Source organism: Citrus clementina, unplaced genomic scaffold, assembly GCF_000493195.1.
Source record: "Citrus clementina cultivar Clemenules unplaced genomic scaffold, Citrus_clementina_v1.0 scaffold_2, whole genome shotgun sequence".
Lineage (NCBI taxonomy): Eukaryota > Viridiplantae > Streptophyta > Magnoliopsida > Sapindales > Rutaceae > Citrus > Citrus x clementina.
This window is the reverse complement of record NW_006262688.1, coordinates 36127145-36146971: the sequence shown is the minus strand read 5'-3', so window position 1 is coordinate 36146971 and position 19827 is coordinate 36127145. Positions and strand designations below refer to the sequence as shown.

At 35.1% G+C, this 19827-nt stretch overlaps 3 protein-coding genes across 6 annotated transcripts; all 3 read right to left on the bottom strand.

Annotated features, from left to right (window-relative positions):
* Positions 1 to 64: 64 nt before the first annotated feature.
* On the bottom strand, positions 65 to 1863 carry LOC18051168 (DNA oxidative demethylase ALKBH2). The gene is made up of 4 exons (XM_006449875.2): positions 1571 to 1863; positions 1059 to 1175; positions 751 to 940; positions 65 to 520 (listed from the first exon to the last, which is right to left on the bottom strand). The coding sequence occupies exons 1-4, from the start codon at positions 1796 to 1798 to the stop codon at positions 321 to 323; spliced, it is 735 nt and encodes a 244-aa protein (XP_006449938.1). The 5' UTR covers positions 1799 to 1863; the 3' UTR covers positions 65 to 320.
* A 2557-nt stretch (positions 1864 to 4420) lies between these two features.
* LOC18051167 (protein C2-DOMAIN ABA-RELATED 11) lies at positions 4421 to 6962 on the bottom strand. 3 transcript variants are annotated; one of them, XM_024192100.1, is made up of 5 exons: positions 6401 to 6962; positions 6061 to 6116; positions 5461 to 5614; positions 5177 to 5272; positions 4421 to 4963 (listed from the first exon to the last, which is right to left on the bottom strand). In XM_024192100.1, the coding sequence occupies exons 1-5, from the start codon at positions 6485 to 6487 to the stop codon at positions 4676 to 4678; spliced, it is 681 nt and encodes a 226-aa protein (XP_024047868.1). In that variant the 5' UTR covers positions 6488 to 6962; the 3' UTR covers positions 4421 to 4675. The 3 variants fall into 3 exon arrangements, with proteins under 3 accessions (XP_024047868.1, XP_024047869.1, XP_006449935.1); XM_024192101.1 differs by lacking the exon at positions 6401 to 6962 and adding an exon at positions 6230 to 6380; XM_006449872.2 differs by lacking the exon at positions 6061 to 6116 and having other exon boundaries at positions 6401 to 6486.
* Positions 6963 to 7064: 102 nt separating this feature from the next.
* Positions 7065 to 19228, bottom strand: LOC18051166 (sister chromatid cohesion protein PDS5 homolog B). 2 transcript variants are annotated; one of them, XM_024192098.1, is made up of 33 exons: positions 18897 to 19228; positions 18018 to 18221; positions 17733 to 17914; positions 17430 to 17556; positions 17074 to 17283; positions 16717 to 16933; positions 16498 to 16643; positions 16251 to 16396; positions 15659 to 15808; positions 15488 to 15536; positions 15197 to 15388; positions 14721 to 14903; positions 14162 to 14316; positions 13961 to 14087; positions 13696 to 13845; positions 13556 to 13615; positions 13229 to 13365; positions 13022 to 13139; positions 12778 to 12912; positions 12450 to 12646; positions 12182 to 12329; positions 11912 to 12058; positions 11488 to 11568; positions 10726 to 11391; positions 10548 to 10634; positions 9769 to 9848; positions 9140 to 9191; positions 8929 to 9015; positions 8781 to 8824; positions 8497 to 8556; positions 8259 to 8410; positions 7714 to 8126; positions 7065 to 7623 (listed from the first exon to the last, which is right to left on the bottom strand). In XM_024192098.1, exons 1-33 carry the CDS (start codon positions 18987 to 18989, stop codon positions 7573 to 7575), a joined length of 5046 nt encoding a protein of 1681 aa, XP_024047866.1. In that variant the 5' UTR covers positions 18990 to 19228; the 3' UTR covers positions 7065 to 7572. The 2 variants fall into 2 exon arrangements, with proteins under 2 accessions (XP_024047866.1, XP_024047867.1); XM_024192099.1 differs by having other exon boundaries at positions 10548 to 10625.
* Between the last annotated feature and the right edge of the window lie 599 nt (positions 19229 to 19827).

Sequence of the window (19827 nt, the reverse complement as noted above, 5' to 3'; positions counted from 1 at the left end):
CCATATCCAATGGAATCTATTGGCTTGGCTTTGATTTAAATACATCAATCTGGGAGTCACAATATAAATCATTCAAAGTAATCTGTTGGATTAGCTTGATTTAAATACATCAATCTGGGAGTCACATTATAAATCATTCTCAGTGAATCCAAGATCACCAGTTACAGCAACAGCAGCAAACAATGCTACAAAATCTCAATTTTGGTCACTGGCTCTGGCTGTTACGAGGACAAGGTTTAGTCTCTTCTAATGCCTAATTCACAGAATCAAAAAAAAGAAAAAAAAAAAGGCTACACTTTCCATTAATCCCAGGACCTAGGCTACTGCAGAACATGCCTGAAGGTGAGGTTGATTCGAGTAGACTCTGCTTTTGCACGCCTAGGAACCGAGTGTATCCAATCCCGCTGTGTGTAGCCTCTCATCACCAACATTGATCCATGCTTTAGTGTGAATGAGTGCTGATCCAAGTTGTCTTTCTTCTTCAAACGCTTGCTCACAGGTTCATCATCAGTTCTTCTATCTAGTGATAGCAACAGAATTCCGTGAATCATAGCTCTACTACTAGTTAATTAGTAATAGTTTAACCACAAATGCAAAGCCTCCTCATGGTCAACCAATATAATCAATCAAAACAAGAGGTTCAACGCATTCATGACTCGGTGCAGATCAAAATACCTTTAATAGTAACTAAATAAATAATTATATAACCAGTAACAACATTCTAAGGATGAGAAGATGTTCATATTGGACCTTGGGATGATTTACTTGGCTTAATCTTCAAAAAGAAGTCGCGCTCACATCCAAATGAAACAGAGGCAATCTCAGGAGTGGATCCATAAAGCTTCTCATCATCGGCATGCCAACCTACATAGTCATTGCCACCTTTATACCTATTCAATAATAAGCTGTTAAATCTACTCCCAGGAAGCACTTTGAGGACCTTCAAGAAGTAGGTAAACAAACAAATTAGATAGTAGGTACACATAAACTTAAGTGAAGCGGGCCAAGTTACTGTGACGTAATGTGATGTGAGGTGATGTTCATTATATGAGACTTACTATGTCCAAAATGTCCTTGAGGGGAGGAAAATCATCCCAAGAATATGGATGTGGCCTGTAGCCACTGTAAATTAATTGTGTCACTCCTTCACCAGCAACATAACATGTGTCTCTAGGCTGCACCAGAAAGCACGCAAGTGCATTTAGAAAGCACAATTCTGCAAATGCAACGATATATGTAGGCTACGCAGGTAGGAGGCTAACTAATTGCAGCATTCAAGATGAATTTGAGCAAATTTTTATACTACTCACTGTACTGATGCAGGCTACCTGCAGCCACAACAAAAACCATCACTGCTACTTAAGCAAATTAAAAGCCCTTCCCATTTCCCAGAGCATAGCAAAGCAAAAGAATCATAGTCATAATCTATTCATACGCAAGACATCCGCTCTCTCAATCTCAGATTTACAGGAAAAGAACAAACAAAGCAAACATAGAATTGCAAATAATAATAAGTAGTAGACGATAAATGATGATGCTGATGATAATAATAATCATAATGAATGACTACCTGAAGGCAAGATCGACCGAAGACGCGAATGGTGGGTCTGTTCCAAGGGATTCGATTGTTGAGGTAATCAAAGAATTTCCAAGAATCCTCCATTTTTATAATTCTTGGAAAATAAATAACTTCACTTCCATTTCCCAGATCCACAACCATTCGTTGTTTTTTCTGGTTCTTCTCATCATCATCGTCTGGGTTCGCTTTCGCTTCCTTTGCTCTAAACCTCAAACTCATCGCATAACAACATGAACAAACCGAAAGGGCAAATGGCAGCGTAGATGCCCCATCCCCATTCCTAGCAAAATACCAAACAAATGCCTTGTTGTCTCTTAGTTTTACGTAGATGTACCCAAAAAATGATGAAAATACTGAAATGCCCTTATTTAAAATCATTTATAAAATTGCTCGAGTTTATGCTTAATTTTGACACATTATAATTGACTTAAGGGGTTTTTTTGTTTTTACGTCCAAAGTCTTAGTTCGGCTTGATTTTAGGATGTTTTGATATTTTAGTTTGCTTATTTTTGTTTTTGAAGTTTTATTGTACGACATTTTTAACTCAATAGAAAAAGTAAAATCTCCTGATTTTTATATAAATGATACAATGTGTGAATGAAAAATCAATTTTTCTCCTTACAAATACCCTTGTTAAATGTATTTATTTCCTGCCTAACTATTAGATATTATATTAAAATTTCCCTTGATCTCAAATTTTATTTGGTATCAAATACTTAACATACATTCAATTTAAATTTTAAGCAAATTCTTTTATCATTAGATAACAATTTTTTTATGCATACATATTACGTTACATCGTAAAAAATACTGTTATCAAAATTATTTTTTATAAATTATATATCAAATGCTTACCTTATAAATACTTATAATATATAAAAACTATTATACTAGATAACACCATAAATATGTGCATATTTAAACTTCAAGGATATATAATACTTTTAAGGTCATAAGTATATAAATATTATATTTAAGATGTTTTCAGTTTATAAAAACAAATAACTTACCACTTATTCTCATACATCAAAAAATAAAAAATAAACATATTATTCTGACATATATACTACTTAGATTCATTTAGATTTCAGTAACATTCAGGCATTCAAATTTCAGGTGAAAAAATAAACGCTACCTTAGTCGACTTACTCAACTTCATACCCAAATTTCTTAACTTCATACTCAACTTTGTAATTAACTCACTTGACTTACTTATTCTCATGCCCAATTTTCTCAACTTCATACTAGACTTCGCATTTAACTTTCTCGACTTTATAATTGAGACTTTCTTAAATTTATCTTGCAACTTAGTACGTCAGTTATTCACCTTCTTAACCTATTCACTTTCTCGACTTACTTGACTTCACACTCAATTTACTCGACTTTATGAGTATTTTTCAATTATGTCCCCAAATGGGGATAGAGATTTATGATGTATTTACTAAATGATAATTTGAATGAGCTAGAATTGAAATGCACTGGAATCAAAATGAGAAAAGAAAATCAAAGTAAATTGTTTAATTGAGTTGTTGGAATTAGAACCAGAATAGATTGTATTCCACTGATGTGTTTATTTTATCTTGGAATTAAAACAAATTGTTCCAAGTTATTAAAATGCCATTTGTTAATTGTGATACTTAGTTTTATTCGCGTCTATTATAATAATAACAACAGTAAGAATAAAATAATAATAATAATAACAATGACAAAAATAATAATTAAATTAATATATTTTAATACTAATAATGACATTAATGATAATAATAATTAAAATAATAAAATAAATAAATTTTAATAATAGCAATATTAATAATGATGATGATGACATTAATTATTATTATTATTATAAATTTAATAAAAATGATAATGACGACAACAACAATAACAACAGCAACAGCAAAAATAATACTAATAATAATTATTATTAAAATTATTATTATTATTATATTGTTAGTAATAATAAATAATAAAGGACCTCTTAGTAAATATCATAAAAATTCTAGGTATTTTTATAAATTCAAAAGGGACAGAAATACAAAAGTGTTAGAACTTAACTGAGAAAATTTAGGGATTATGAAAATTTAATGGAGATAAAACAGATAGTTTTGAGAATGAGAATATGATTTCCAACCCCTATTGGGAATCAAACTCTCATTCCCTAATCCCATTTTACTATGGGTCCCACTTAAATAATTCTCATTTTCATCCTTATTTTGTGAAATAAACACTATCAATTATTTAAATTTTGAATTTCGATTCTCCAATTTAAAAAGTAAATGCATTATAAGTATTTTAGGGTAAATGAGATATATTTAATTAAAAAATCCCGAACAAAACTATTATTATTAAATATTTACTATTTGCACACCGCCATCACTAAAACTTTATTTCTAGCATCAATAAGAAGTAGGAGAGACAATATTTGTGATTTTTATTCCCTTTAACCCAAAATAAATAAATAAAATGATGTTCCTTTTCTGCTAGCATATAAACTCATCTCTTCTTAAAATTAAAGAGAATGATCTCACGAACACAAGTGACCACAATATGCTGAGTATCTAGACATGTGAGAGAATTTTTTATGACTCTCCATAAATAACATTTAAGTTATAAATTAATCAAATAACACCACGTGATACTGTCACTCACTATATGGTGGACACCATCGCCCAATAAATCATCACTCGTAAAGTAAAATTTGATTTCATGGTCCCTGGTCCTTATAAGTGATACTCCTCCGTAGCCATTTTCCATAAAATACCAGCACTAGCATGACATGAAAATAAAGGCTTTAGCATCCAAATTCCAAGGAGACAATTAGAGAAAAAAGAGAGGACACAAAAATAAAGACCAACTCGGCTCTCATCTCATCAAAAGTACAACTTGCTTGCACAAGCTAGGTACAGAAAATGCCATTCATTTTCATCGAACTTAAGATCATTTCAAATTTCAATTTCAAACCAGCTACACATTATACATTACACTTACTAAATGCCTAAATTACAGACAAATTAATCTTATTGATAAATCTGAAGCAAGTAGACTAGACTACAAACAAGACAGTACACTTAACACTACTTGAGGCACTGCACTATCCTACCTCGAAGGAGCATCGACTATCTTGATTTTTAGTTCTATCTCCCCTGACTCAACTTCACAGAGTCTTAACCAAACATTTTGCACCACTTCACCATTTATACAAATAATTGAGCTTTCCCTGGCTAGGCAGTTTTCTGAATCTGGAATAATCTTCCTTAATGGTGTCTCTCCAGATGAGACATGCACAAGATGCCTCAACCTTGCAGCAGAGATTATTGGTTGAAGGTTGAGGTAGGCCTTTCCCATCTTGTCATCTGCCTTGAATCGGTCTTTATCAAACACTTCCTGCAACAATGACAAATTTGATTGATTAGCAGCTTCAAGTTACTAGATATAATGGATGATTTATCCTATTCACAGTTTGATGAAGACTAGTCCAGAAAAAGAACTAACTCGGCTAGATTATGAGTTTGCTCAAATACCTACTTCAGATTGATATATATAAATCACATAAATCATCAAGAATAATATGCACCGAGTATCAGAGCATAAACATACCAAACTCAGAACTCCAACTGGCTCTGTGAGAGACAAACTATGCTCCTCATTCCAAACGGGATTAAGGCAACTGTTTATAACCTTAGTCTTTGCCATCTGTCACAAAAGACACAAGAAGGATAATTAAAGTTTTTGTTTGAAAAAAGAAAAAAAGAAAAATCTATCATTGCTGACAGCAAACTTATATACATATTATCTAATACAAAACTTGTCAAGCATTTTATTATAGAAGAGAAGGTAGACACTAGACAACATATGATAAAAAGAGCAGAACTTGAGATTACCTGAGTGCCCAACTTGAGTACAACATAAGGATCACTGCTCTTGAAATCTCGGATCACCAACCTTTTCCCTTGCACCACAGTCACTTTTAGCTGTCCAAATGGCTGCCTCATAATGCAGTTTCTAAGATGGATCCCCTTAAGAACTTGGCACTCACTGCAAAGAAAAGAACAAAACATTCAAAGGGAATATATCAGAAATCAATCTCAAGTTTTTAATTGGGCAAAAAAAAAAAAAGGGACTAAGAAACAAAGACATTAGAAATTAGGAAAAAACTAGTATCATGAAAGTTTGTCCACGTTCAAAATAAATAATTTTTTGTTAAAAAAAAAAAAGGGGAAAAATTAGCCAATTGGCGAAAGAACGTGTTAATTGAAGCAATCGAGTATGCAAAATGAAGCATTTCTTTATAAAGGAAGAATTTTTATAACGAATTGTTTTACCACAGAAAGGAAAGAAATGAAGAACAATAACGCATCAGGCATCCAGCATACCCACAGAATTTACAAGCAAGATGTATTCTCAAATTTCGAGAACACCGCAAACACATCAGCTCAAACATATAATAAAATATAATTTTCACATTGCGAGAGAGAGAAAACCTTGTTACTGCCGTGTGGATTTGGAGAATAAGGAGAAAAAAGAAGCAAGCAAGCAACTGTGAAAGGTAAAGATGAATGAGCAGCAATATTTACTAGTTAATAATAAGATATAACTATATCGGTTGGGAGAAATAACTCAGTGACACTGATTCGAAACCACTTATCTCACCGAACTTATCCTCCGTGACTGCGTTATTGAACTACCGACAAAACTAACTGGTTCTATTTACAGACAAAAACCGGAAGAAAGCAACCGATCACTACTAGTCGTGTCTGGTTTTTATGAAAACAAACACAACATAACCAGTACCTAAACCAAAATATCATAAAGCAGGCTCACCATTAACAGAAGAGTGTGGGTATTTTCTCCTTCCTTTGCTCGTTTCTGATATCCTTCCTTCCTTATCTGTCTGGTTTTATCGGCCATTCCAGCTCAGCTCACTCAGTTTTAGAAACCAAAGAGTCCCCTTTTTTTAGCTTTTTTTTTTTTTTTCAAAAGAAATAATAAAATAAACAAATTAGCTTGATCGACACGTGTGTTTAGGAGTTGACCAGTGGCTGTGTCTGAAGTCTTGGTCTCTGTTTTGACTGGTCTCCTGTTTGACTTTTCACCCAACTTTATCATCTACCATAGGACTCACCATGGTCATGGACATTGACAAAGATAAAATCGTGTCGTTGATCCAGCCATCCTTACTCCTTTGTGTTTAGGGTTCACTATCCTTCCGTTTGAATCCCAAATATGTTCAGGATAGGAGCACGTGCGCGAGCTGCTCGTTCAAAGAATTGCAATTTCAACAAGTGCAGATTCACCTAGACTCATTTTACCTTTGATCCTGTTCTCCGTTCACTTCTACTTCCATTCCACTTTACATAAAAACAATACCATCTCCTTCCACAGGCTCAGATGGCTAAAAGCTCATTTTCAGTTTCGCACCACTAATACTAATAGTAGATTCGATATGATATTCATATATCATCATGAATTTAATACAGAACAGGAAGAAAAGGAAAATGATAATAATAGAGAGAGGGCAATTAATCCCAACAAAATAATAATGACAATGACAGTCAAACCATGTCTTTAACTTTGATGGATGCGATGCTAGGTGCCAAACCAAGCAAGCATGAATAAACCAACATACAACTATCACCAATACGTAGCTGTAATGTATGTACATCTCGCCTACCTAGTTTAACAGCCATGGCTATCAGAAAGATGCTCTACTGTCTACACCCACCCACCACAAGTCAGTACGTACAAATCCCAACATCTATAGCTACAAAGGGTCACTTGAAATGGTCATCGCCCAAATCTTTTTAACTGACACTAACACCTAAACAGCTGGAATGCCTAAGGTAGTTATTTTTACATTTTCTGCTTTTATTAGTTTGTTTACAGAGTTAAAATGGCATTCATCTCCTTCTACCCTCTGCCAACTATCAAGACTATGCTACAGCACCACAGCTTTGAATATTCTGATGTGAAGTTTGGTAGCAAGCCCAAGCAGCTTAGCCTACTCGCCTTGAGCCTGATTTTCCTACTTTAAGCTTCCACTTGCTCTGCACAAGCCCAAAATCAAGTTAAAATTTCAATCACTGCTGCAGGTTAGTAATATTCATATGCTTAAATGAAAAGTTGGGCATAAGTACAAGAGGCTCATCATCAGATATTTCAGCATCATCTGCATCAACAGGCTTTGGTAATTCATTCTGAGATTTCTCTGGATTCATAGGACTACTCCCATCACCATTAATTTCTTCATTCCCTTCAGAATCAGATTTGCCATCTTCATTAGCTTCCTCTCTTGAGCCTTTACTTGATTCAGCCTCTTCTTTGTCTTCTTCATCACTTTTTTCATCTTGTGGAACACTCCCCACCTCTTCTGCAGGTTTTTCTTCAGAATCCATCTTATCTACTTCATCCGACTCATCCTCACCATTCAGGTTCCCCTCTGTATCTTCAACATCCCTCTCTTCAGAAATCAACTTAAATTCCTTGTCAGATTCCTCCTTGTCAGTGAGATTTTCATCCTCCATGTCCGCTCGTTTGCCTTGAGAATCACCTGACGAACAAAAGAAAAAGAAAATAAAAAACCAAAAAGACATGGATTCCTTCTTTCCAGTCGCAGTCTGTTTTTTGTTTATTGCATTGCAACTGAAAAAATCAGTGATATCTAACAGATGAAACAAATAACCTGAGTTCGTTTCAAGAACTTTTGACACAGTAGGGGGTTTAGGATCTGAAACGTCAGTTTTCTCACTGTCCTCGTCTTCACTAAAGTAGTTCTTTGATGCAAATTTTGGCCTGTCCTTCAAGCTTTTCTTTGGAGTTCTCTTCCCCTTATCTCTGAAAAAACAAAGACCGATTGATTTAAAACTTCAAAATAGAAATAGATTAGCACAGTTGCATCTGAGAAGCCAAATGTTACTCACTTCATTGATTTCTTATTTTGACGTGAACCACCTGAAAGTTTATTCTTCTTCCCAGATGATCTGAGAAACAATTAAAGAATAAATGAGAGTGGAATGTTATTGTCTAAGAGCAATAGTAAGTTACATAGAGAACAAAGTCGATAACCTCAGTACTATCCTAGAAAAAACAGATCATTACTGTGGGAAAAATTGCCGCCGGTTCACTTTCACCAAAAAATGAAATAAAATAAAATAAATAAAACTGCCACTTTTGGGAGCATGGATTGTCTAAAGACAACACTTACACTTGTATTAACGAGGCATGCTTCAATGAATTCGACTTTGATTTCTATAGATAGAGTAAGGAAAAAGTTATTAGAACTTTGGATAATGTCAATCATTGCTGCATTCAAGGAAACTTTGGAAAAACGCTGAAGAAAGAGAATCTTAAACCTTTGTAGGCTTGCGACCATAGTCAAGAAGCTCCCACCGTTCTTTATCTAAACGAAGTACTTCTACATCTTCATCATCATATAATATCTATAATACCATGCCAACAGAAAGAATTATCTTAAGGATCGTGTGAAAAATAGAGACAAATAACTCACATCAAGCAGCCCCAAGATAAGAACTCAGAGAGAAAAGCCACTAAACTGCAACTTACCACATGCTTCTTTTTTATAGGGTCATAAGATTTAATAGTGCCTTCATAAAACCTGTTGATTTAGCAATAAGATACAATCAACAAATCATCTTTCCAGTACTGTCGTTAAAAAAAATAAAAAATTATATTGGTATTTCAAAATGAGAATGAATGGAAATAAAGCTTCAGTTGCAGTAGGATACAACCCTGCAACACTAAATTAAATTAGGCTCTTTAGAAAACAATATAACATGATGAATTGACAAATTTAATATGAGAAAGGTTTGCTCTGATTCAATGTACGACAAACTGGTTCTCAAGTAATCTCTACACACCATGCATGAAAGGAAATTAGAGGTTAAAAAATCTTTTTTGAATGTTCAAACACATGCATGCACATGTAAATGTGATTAGACATGGATGGAGAGCAAGGCATAGAACCCTTAGCAGCAGCCAAAATTATTGCAACTAAACTTTGATGTATGTCAATTTCTGAGGTTAATGCCCTAAAAGATCCCTATTTGAGGTTAATCCTAAATTCTAATTCTATATGTACACATGCATGGACACAAAATTAAAGCATCCGTATCCTCTGCATTATACTGCTTTATTTACATTTTCCACCCAATATATCTTGATTGGATACTCACTGCTTATCCATGGGCCACCAGACTTTTATTCTGTAACCAATCAAGTCTTCAATATTAACTCCAGCATTCTTTGTTGTACACTGAAGAGAAAGCAAATAAAATGTCAGCAAATTACATTTTACATGGAAGATATAGATGATCTCCTATTTTAGGCAAAAATAAACTAGAAATAAGAGTATATCCCGAGCAGGATTATCGAAAAAGTTAGCAATACATGGTAGAGAGTACTCTATTTGCTAAAACAATACCATAGATAATACACTATGTGAGTCAAGAGGGAGTCCCTCCAGCAATTAACTGTGAGCTTTTAGAATAAGAATCTTTAAAGTCGCTGCAAAGTAAAAAGTGTTCAAAAGTATGGAAATTTTAATTCTCAGTATTGATTGAAAAAAGCCACATTAAAAGACAAAAAGATATCACCAATTTGTAAAAAATGGTCATGGACAAGAAAGAAGATTACCCCAGGGACTGAAAAAAGAAAATAGAAGGGGAAGAAAATAATGAATTCAACCCCAAACCTTGTTCAAACGTACAGAAGAGGAGAAAAACATTTGAGCACCATTCTGCATAAATATTTGCTCAAAGCTCAAACTAAATAATTACAGGGAAACCATGGCAAAACAAGATCAAGAAAGAAAAATAGCAGTTAAGGGTTCTATATATTTTAGGGCATCTTTTCATATTTTCATCAGATTCTGTTTACTATAAAAAAGATGAGCTTGAATGAGGAACAAATAGTCCAATGTCATGTTGACAATTAAGCGCATGGAATTGCTCACCTTTGCCAATCCTGCAATGCTTCTTCTTTTGCGCTTCTTGGCAGATCCAACAGGAGACTTCGAAAGCATGTCAGAATTCTGAAGATGCTGCAAATGAGTTCATAATCGAAGTACTAACAACCACATGATATGGGAGTAGTTTACCTCCCAAAGCAAATTAAATAGAGTAAATGCTCACCTTCAGATCACCTTCATCTGCTTCTCCAACTTCATCTGCCTCATTATCATGACCCAAATCAGCAGATTTCCCTTTACGTTTTGATGAGAAGCTTCTGCTCCCTTGAAAGCGTGATGCAAACGAGTCTGACTCATTGCTTGTAAATTTTTTTTTCTTCGTAGATATTTTCACTTCTGATTCAGAAATGTCATCATCCATGTCAATGGACTGGAATGAGGAAACTCCAGCATGATGCGAACCACCTCCTGAAGCTCTCAAAGGAGCCTTCGAATTACTTTTTGGAGTTCGGAAACCACCATGAGCAGACAATGACCTTCGACGCTTGGGTACTGGAAAAGATGTCACATCGGTAGCTTTTCTTTTCTTAATTTCTTCATTCTCAAGATCAACTTTTATTTGCTTACTTGGAAAATGTTTATGACCATTGCTTGATTCAAACTTATTTAATACCCCCAGATTATCCAAATTTATCTCCCTAACCATTTGCAGAATATCAACATCATTTTCAGTACCTTTCACTTCAGCTGGTGATGATTTTTTCTTCTTAGCCCTTCCACCCTTGGCTCCCTGAGATTTTAATTGCTGTATCATTTTCCCCAAAGGCACTTCATTTCCATCTTTTTCTAAGTCATCCAGAGCCTCATGCCTGGCAATTTCTGAACCAACCTAATGTGATCAAAGCGCACAAAAGATTAGAGATAGAAATAAAATGCGTAAAATATATCCATGTAGCCAAGAGCATTGTTAAGCCAGAGAAATCACCACTTCATGAGTTTCTAACTTAAGCGATTCAAAATGAGTCAAGACACTCTCATCAGCCAACCAAGTTTGCCTTTCACTTGCCTGTCAAAACCATGCAACGTTAACATGCATGATCACAATTCACTAAAGGTGATTGGCCAATAATAATAATACAGAAATTATTATTATTATTATTATTATTAAGATGATGATGATAAAAGAAGAATTAGTCAATTATTAGCATCTCACAATGGGCATATAGCCGTTAAGTCAAAACTGCCACATAAAAACTCATTTCCTTTTGGAGGACTACAAAGATAATTTGAAGGCCACTGAAGATTGAACAAGTGACAAGAAGTAAACAAGCTGATACAGAGAAAATACATAAGAAGCATGAAAATGATGAAGCCAGGGAGAAACAAAATTCAGTCAGGAGAGAACTTACAAGAGAATCATCGCCTTCTTTCTTTTCATATGGCTTATATAGCGTTGAGGGTAGAGAGACAGATGAAAACACCCCTTGTGAATTATCCTCCATTTGGGATAAGCACTTGGTTATCGACAAGCCAAGGTCACAAATAGCATGTGAATTCTGGAATTCAAAAAAAATTCTTATATAAGTTCAGGTTTGGCTAGTCCCTGCATCCTTGTGGTCGTTTACATGCTTAAATTTAATAATCAACAACAGCAAACATAAAGAAGTATCTTCCCAAACCTTTGACTTTGCTGCGTCAACTATGTCTTCGGAGCACTTAATACTACGAAAGATCGAGATTATTACAGAAATGCTCTCCTTGTTACTAGCTTCTGACTTGACATCTTCATCTTTATGGATCAGCATAGAAACAATGAAGTAAAGTCGACTGAATAAAAAGCAATATGACAGCAATCAGTAGGAATAATCAATTTCCATTTTCACCAATTAGCAAGAGATCAACGTATAATAGCTCATAAAAGTACATTCAAGACAACGAAATTCATACCGGTATACTAGTTCAAATGCCTTGACATCCTTGCATTCGTCTATATCGGGACATAAATGATGAGCAAAAGTATGGACCAAATATGGGATAATGTATTCAGGATATGTTGCGAAGGAATTTGCATCAGATTGCACGGAGATCTGACGTGCCTTCATCTGGTGATGCATCTGGATGATATCAGCCAGGTTCTGTTTCTCCTGCCATTTCAAATGGGATGTGAAATTTTCAGACAAAATAGTTTTGAAATCATACCACAATGACAAGTGTAAAATACACCCGCCTCGAACATGAAGAATTACTTTGAACCAATTAAGTCTAGTCCATATACCTCTTCAAACTCAGGGGACTTTGATTCAGTTATACCGAATAAGAAGGCACATGCATATTTTGCATCCAAAAGACGGTCCTTAACATATTGATGAACTTTGCTCAGGAACAGTTTCTTAGCTTGAGGGAAAGAAATCTACAACAACCCAGAAAGAATGACAAAAGAAAACATTTATGTACGAGAAAAGTGATCATTTGAATCAACAATATCAGATGCCGGGAAAGAAACATCTTGATAGCCTTACCTCCGGTGTCCTCAGGGTTAGGTGGAAGACATCAACAGGTATCTTATGGTCCCATTGCCTCGACAATCGAAGAACCGCCTTTGCTGAAGCAAGCCTCAAATGTGCTTTATCAACCGAACTGCAACACAGCAAATAGTTGTACATTATAAATGAATCAACAAATGCACTGGAATACAGCATAGTGATACTCCCATGTGACTAAATCACCTCGATTCTATATCTTCTGACATTTCGCCATAAGAAAGCATGCTTTTTAGGATTCCCAGAAGGTCATCAATACCAGGACGAATATGGGCATCTTTCACAGGCAAGTAGCTCTTCACTAGTGTTTTAATACCATATATCTGCAGCACCACAAAGAAAGTAAAATTCAGGTGTAACCCACTTTACGGATGATCCACAAGGAACTGCCTTAATCAAAATTTCATCAGTTAATAATAGTAATAGAAAATAATATCCCATGGAACAGAAAACTACAGCAATCTTTATTGACTTGAAAAATAGTTAATATAAAACTGAACTAATATGACACACCTTCAGTAAACAAAGTTCACTTCTGTCATCCCAACATGCCTTTGTATCGTTTCTTATTTTCTGAAACAGAGAAATATACCATTAAATAAAACTATGAAAAAGAGTTGCAAAGGGAGTCCAATGGATCTTGGAGAACATACATTACTGCATCTGAGGATCTTGCTTTTTATAAATTCTTCAATTTCACTCTCTCTAGTTTCAAAAACTGGCATTGCAGTCTGAGCTATACATCCCAGAGATTGTAATACAGCAGGTAAATGAGTCTTCTCCTCCAACATGTCCACAAGCCTCTGAAATTGGGCAAGAAACATCAAGTTTTGCAAATATCATAAGCACGTAGCAATCGTAAGGGTGGTCCAATTGAATATTAGTTATATGGTCATTCAAGAAAAAATAATACAAAACCTTGTATAAAACAGAGAGAGACTTAAGTCCATCATCCTTTGTTATTGCTGCTAGTGCATGTACAGCATACTTGGCCTGTCGTCGACTACCTTCTAAGCAGAGCCTTTCCAATAAAAGGTCTACAGAACTGCAGGTAAATAAAAAGCAGATAATAAGGGTCTAGAACACGCACTTAGAAGTTAATAAATTCAAGAGTTGTACCTTGATGTTGCTGCAAGTTGCTCCCGAATGGTCCCACCAGCCTTCGCTAAAACATGCAAAATACCTTCCTTTATTATTTCATTTTCCTCTTTCAGTAGATTTACCAGTTCCTCTTCAGTGCCACCCAGCAACAATGGACTGAAGCGTGCAAGAATCTGAAAGTTAATCACATATAACATTTAAAAACAGGGTTTTGAATTTGCTATCGTGGAACAAAAGGAAGAGGACAGCATGAAAGATTCATGTAAAAATGTTGTATCATCAGATATCAGCAATTGTAAAAAAATAAATAGCAAAAAGAAATGTTTCTGCAGTTGCTTCCAACCGACAAGAGTAGTGTGAAATTATGAGAGCAACATAAGGCATATGATATCATAAATGAGTGTTTCAATACAGATGAGGAAAGATATGCTGAAAAAAAAGGATAACGAAAAAAAATCACATAAGTGATGCAGAGAAATTGCGAGTATAAACATAACAATTAACAAAGAGAATTTGTATATATGAGAACAAGTAACTAGTATATCAGACAAAGAAAATGCAGGGAACATGTTTTTACCCCCAGTATATCCATGCAAGACTGCATAAATTGTGCATTTGCAGAAGATTTTTGTGCAGCAACTTCAAGAAGAATTTCTTTTACATGCTCCTTGTTAAAAAGTAAGTAAGAACACTTCATGGAGAGAGTGCTGAGGAAATCGTATAGTCGGTGTTTTGCACCAAGTATTTTAAGCAAATCATCCTGCAAAACAGGAAAATATATACTGACAAAATCAATCCACAAAACAAACTCCATCATCAAAATAAAACTCCATTAAACCACATGAGTAATATGTTAGAATGGATGGTATCTAGATAAATACAGTGTTAGTAGTAGTAGTAGCTGTAGAATTAGGGAAGCAGCAAAAGATTGTTCAAGGCACCAATTCTGGTGGTCACAAGATAGTCGACACGGAGCCAATGAAATTCCCACCCCAGTTACTTTAAAAACTGATCTGCGAAACTATATGGATCTGTCAGTATCATATTGCTTACCCGACCAGTAAAAGCTTGATCAAAGCTAGTGTTTGGATCCAGTAGATTCATTAAAATCTTCCAGACATTAGCATCTTTCAATTGATCAAGAATTAGAAAATTCTCCTCAGCCTTTGCAGGCTCAGCAAATGAACGAGACATCACCCGAAAGCAGAACAAAATTTTTTTCTGGATCTCAGGGGCATCACCATCCTGCATTTATAGGATCAATTACTTTAATTCACAAAAACTATGTAACAGTTCAACTTTTTCTCTTCAAAATCAGCCATGCAACTTCCAGAGGGTGCAAACCTGATGCATCTGCCTAAGGGAGAGATATCTCTGCATCTCTTGCTGCAACCTGCAATCCAAGAGCAAATCCCCTGGAAATCAGTGCACAATCCATCAAATAAAATTGAAAGATGAGAGGTTCAACAATAGTCACATGATGCCTGATTACAAAACCAAGCAATTATGGTGCACCTTTGTTTTTGCTCCAGTATCTTCTCAAGAGCCTTCATCTCAATTCTGTCAAATCCTGAGAAAATTCTCACCCAATGTCTAACTCTATCTTTAACAGAGAAACCGGTCGGGAACAAGGACCCACAGAGGACTGATTCAATTGTATCTGATCTGTAGAATGGATAACATGTTGAAAACAGGTCAGAATATTCTAAACATAAATCCATAGAAGAGCAAGACATTATAAACGTTTTAATTTCCACCAACTGTCTTCAGTGTTTTCCGATTTTAACAAACAAAACAGCAAATGTAATGCTTTTTCCTCCACTTCTTTATTCTGGCAGGTTTTAAAGTTCAACAAACTAAAACATCAGAGGCTTTTTTTTTTTTAATAAGAAACTGAAAAATTTAATAAAGATGAAGAATCATTGCAGAACATCAGAGTCTTTGAGATCACAATTTTAGAAATTAAACAAACTAGATATTCAGAAAAGAAGTATGAGGATTCCCAAAGATAAACAATTTCAGACCATCCCAAATTCTCCTTACTCATTAAAAACGAAACGCGGATGTAAAAATAATAAATCTATGAGCACGTGAACTTAAATTTTACCCGAAATCTTTGTCATATAAACATCTCAAAATCTTCCCAGGAATCCATTCAAATTCATTCTGATTGATAGATCCATTAAAGTTCCTCAGGCAGCATCCCCTGAAAATGTCAGCCAGTCTCTCCATAGTATACCTTTTAACAAGTACCTGAAATTTTGGGAAACAAAAACAATCATTTCTGTTTAAATCAACCAAAGATTTAAGAAACAAATGAACACAAACAACGCAAAGGGGAACAATATGCATACAGATTTATCTCGAAGACGCTCCGCAACCAGTTTTACAGTCTCAACTGGAATGGAATTTAGAGCATGACATGCCACATCACAAATAACAGCAACAACTTGCTTTCGAACATTTTCATCAAAGTCTAGAAGCCGATCACAGAGTGCAGCTAGAAAAATTGAACAAGAAGAAAATTAGCAGAGCAGCAGTAACATTAATCTGTAGACAAATTATGCACTTACTTAGAATTTGAGGAGCATCAGCTCTAGACGGATCTGTCAGCAAACAGCTCTTGACGTGCTCAAGGACAGACATGCGTACTGCAACTATTCTATCAGTCAATCTTTTCAAGAACTCTGAAAATACTGAGTGAAATTGTTCATTGTTGGCGGATCCAGGCAGAGCAAATAGATCTCCAACTAATCCCACTGCTTTTAAACGAGTGTCTAGTTGATCAGTCTGCAGATGTTGAAACTTCTATACTAAGAACCCAATCATCACGTGATGATCATAATATTAAGATTCTTATGGAATCTTATACAAAATGAGCAAGTAAAAGTATTTCAGTCAGAAAAGTTAACCAAAAAATCAGCAATTACCAACAACTCTCCTGTGAGGTATGGCACCACTCCAGATAATATCTGAGGAGAACAACGATATACATCATAAATTACTTCATGATAGTCAATATGACTGTGTCCTGGCCTGCTATCTCCTGACATTGATGACACAAGGAACTGCTTTATTCCAGCTTCAAGTTTTCCAGCACATTGCTCTATAACATTCATTGCAAGCCGCCTTGCAGTATCCTGCCATTACAAGTACCAGAAAATGAGTTCTCTCCCAAACTAACAGAACAAACACAGCAATATAACGACCAGAGAGATATAATGGATCCCACTGTGGAAAAGCAACACAACATCTTCATTATCTTGTAAATATATAAAATGCTTACATTTTTGTTACGACCTAATGCAGACAACAAAATAACTAAAAGATCTTCTCGAATGTCCTCACTTTCTTCTAAAAGAACAATCATGATTGTTTGCATTGACGAAAGAACACTTTCTGGATGATCATCACTGCATACAAGAAGAGTCCAAAGCAGTAGTTATCAAAACGGAAGATTTTATCTTTCAGGGAAAAAGCAAATGCGGATTTATTTAATCAGAAGAGTCAGTAAAAGGTATTTCAAAATGAAGCACTTTCCACAAACTAAATTATGATAAATATAAACGAATTATGGATTTAAACAAACCTGGCAACAGCAAAAAAAGTACTGTACATTTCATTCACTAGTTCATCACATTCAAGATCCAACATCACAACACATGACCTATATTTTGCAAGAGTCTCCAGAATGACAACTCTCCTTCCAAATGATGGACCACCAGTATCCTTCAACCCACTAAAGGTTCCCACAATCAACTGAAAAATATCCTGCCCACACCAATAGAACAGGAATTAAACTGAAATTCATTGGTGTTTTAGAAATGAATAAATCAATTCCATTAACCAGTTGACCTTGGTGCAAGAAATGCACCTTGAGAACATCGTCACTATAGGGAGCTTCAGGTGCGGTAATTCTGGTTATTTCACAAATACATGTTGCAACTAGAAGCTTGACGTCCTTATCTTGATGCTTCAGCAGCACTGGCTGGACAATTGCATTAAGAAAAGGTTGCATAGCCTCTAATATTGAAGCCGGTGGTGATTGGTTCAATTCTGAAAGACATGTCGCAGCTTGCTGCAGGTAGAGAAGAAAAAAATGCAGAACATTGCCAAGTAACAGAATCAAGATGCTATCATTGGGCATAAATAAATAATTTCACTAGTCTCAGGTGGCTAATTGATGTGCGAGTATAATGGAATAACTGTATAAACATGAGCATAGCATAGGTACAGGACTTTTAGCAACTAGAGTCCAGTAAAACATACATCAGAGTGACTAAAGAATCCCTCAGACCAATAAACAAATCCCCTAAGTCAATTTAATTTCACCAAATTTTCCCACCACAAACAGAACCCAGCATCTCTGTAAAATCAACAAGACACACGAAACGACCCTAATTTGACAATTTCCTCGAACTACCGTCAAACTATCAGATTCAACCCTAGAAATTGGAAAAAATCACCATAAACTATACTTCTCACTAACCCTAAGATGAAGGCTTCACCTTCTTCAACGAAAACAGTAACAACAACTACAACAAACTCAAATGATTCCTCCCATTCGTTCACTATGAACGACTCCCTCAGCCCTCGGCAGCCGAACAGAAACTAAATTAACTGACTACCTGGCTAACTATCACCAGCTAATTACCCAAACAAAAAAAAAAAAAAAAATTGAATTAACATATATATATAGAGAGAGAGAGATATAGATATATAAGCAATTAGCTGAGAAATAAAGAATGCAAACCTTTAAGAGCTTAACAAGACCGTCTTTGGTGGAAGGAGGCGTCTCAAGCTTCGATCCAACTTCTTTCAGCTGCTGCTCCAGCTTTTCACCCATTCTTAAGTTTTCAACAAAACGTTTTGTCTTTTAATTGACAACAGAAAACTGAATTTACAAATCTTTCTTTCACGTCACATCGAGTGTTTAGAACAGAAGAGGAGGGTTTCGTAGTTTTTTTTTTTTTCTTTTTTCCTTTTTGTTTTCGTTTTCCTTTTTGTAAATCTCTCTCCCAGGTCGTGAGTTGCGAGTCGTGACTCGTGAGAGCGTTTTCGAACAGCAAAGCGAAATGAGCTCTAAATGCAAGTGAAATCTACTCCTCAAGTGTCTCACTTCTATTTTTATATCCTGGTTTTTGCTCTCGTGCTCCTCGATTACTTGTTATTTATCTTTTGGTTCCCCCTGCAGGGGGGTTTTTTCATTATGATCCTCTGTTGTTGCAGCGACGTTTATTTATATTAGTTGAGTCTCACAGACAGTGAAATACAACACAATTTCTGTACTTGTACAAATTTCATAGAAGATAATCATGCCATACATCCATATATTGCACTAATAGATCTGATGAAATATCATGAATGTCACCTGTAATCTTCAAAGGAGATTGATAATGGTTTCTTACAATTTTTTTATGAGTTTTTCATAATCGAGAATTTTTTGAAAATTATAATTTAGCGCAAATTTAAATTTTCTCATGTGTGTTTTCTTTTTAACCCTGATTTTGTTGAAATAAATTTTTTAGTAGTATAATTTGGTAAGTCTATACCACTTCTTCCAAACATGTGGCTGATTACAAGGAATCGTTTTAGATAATTTAGTACCAAGTATGATTTAATCTATCACATATTTAAGAGATAACTATGAAGGTTATATTATGGCGCAACTTGAATTCCCACGT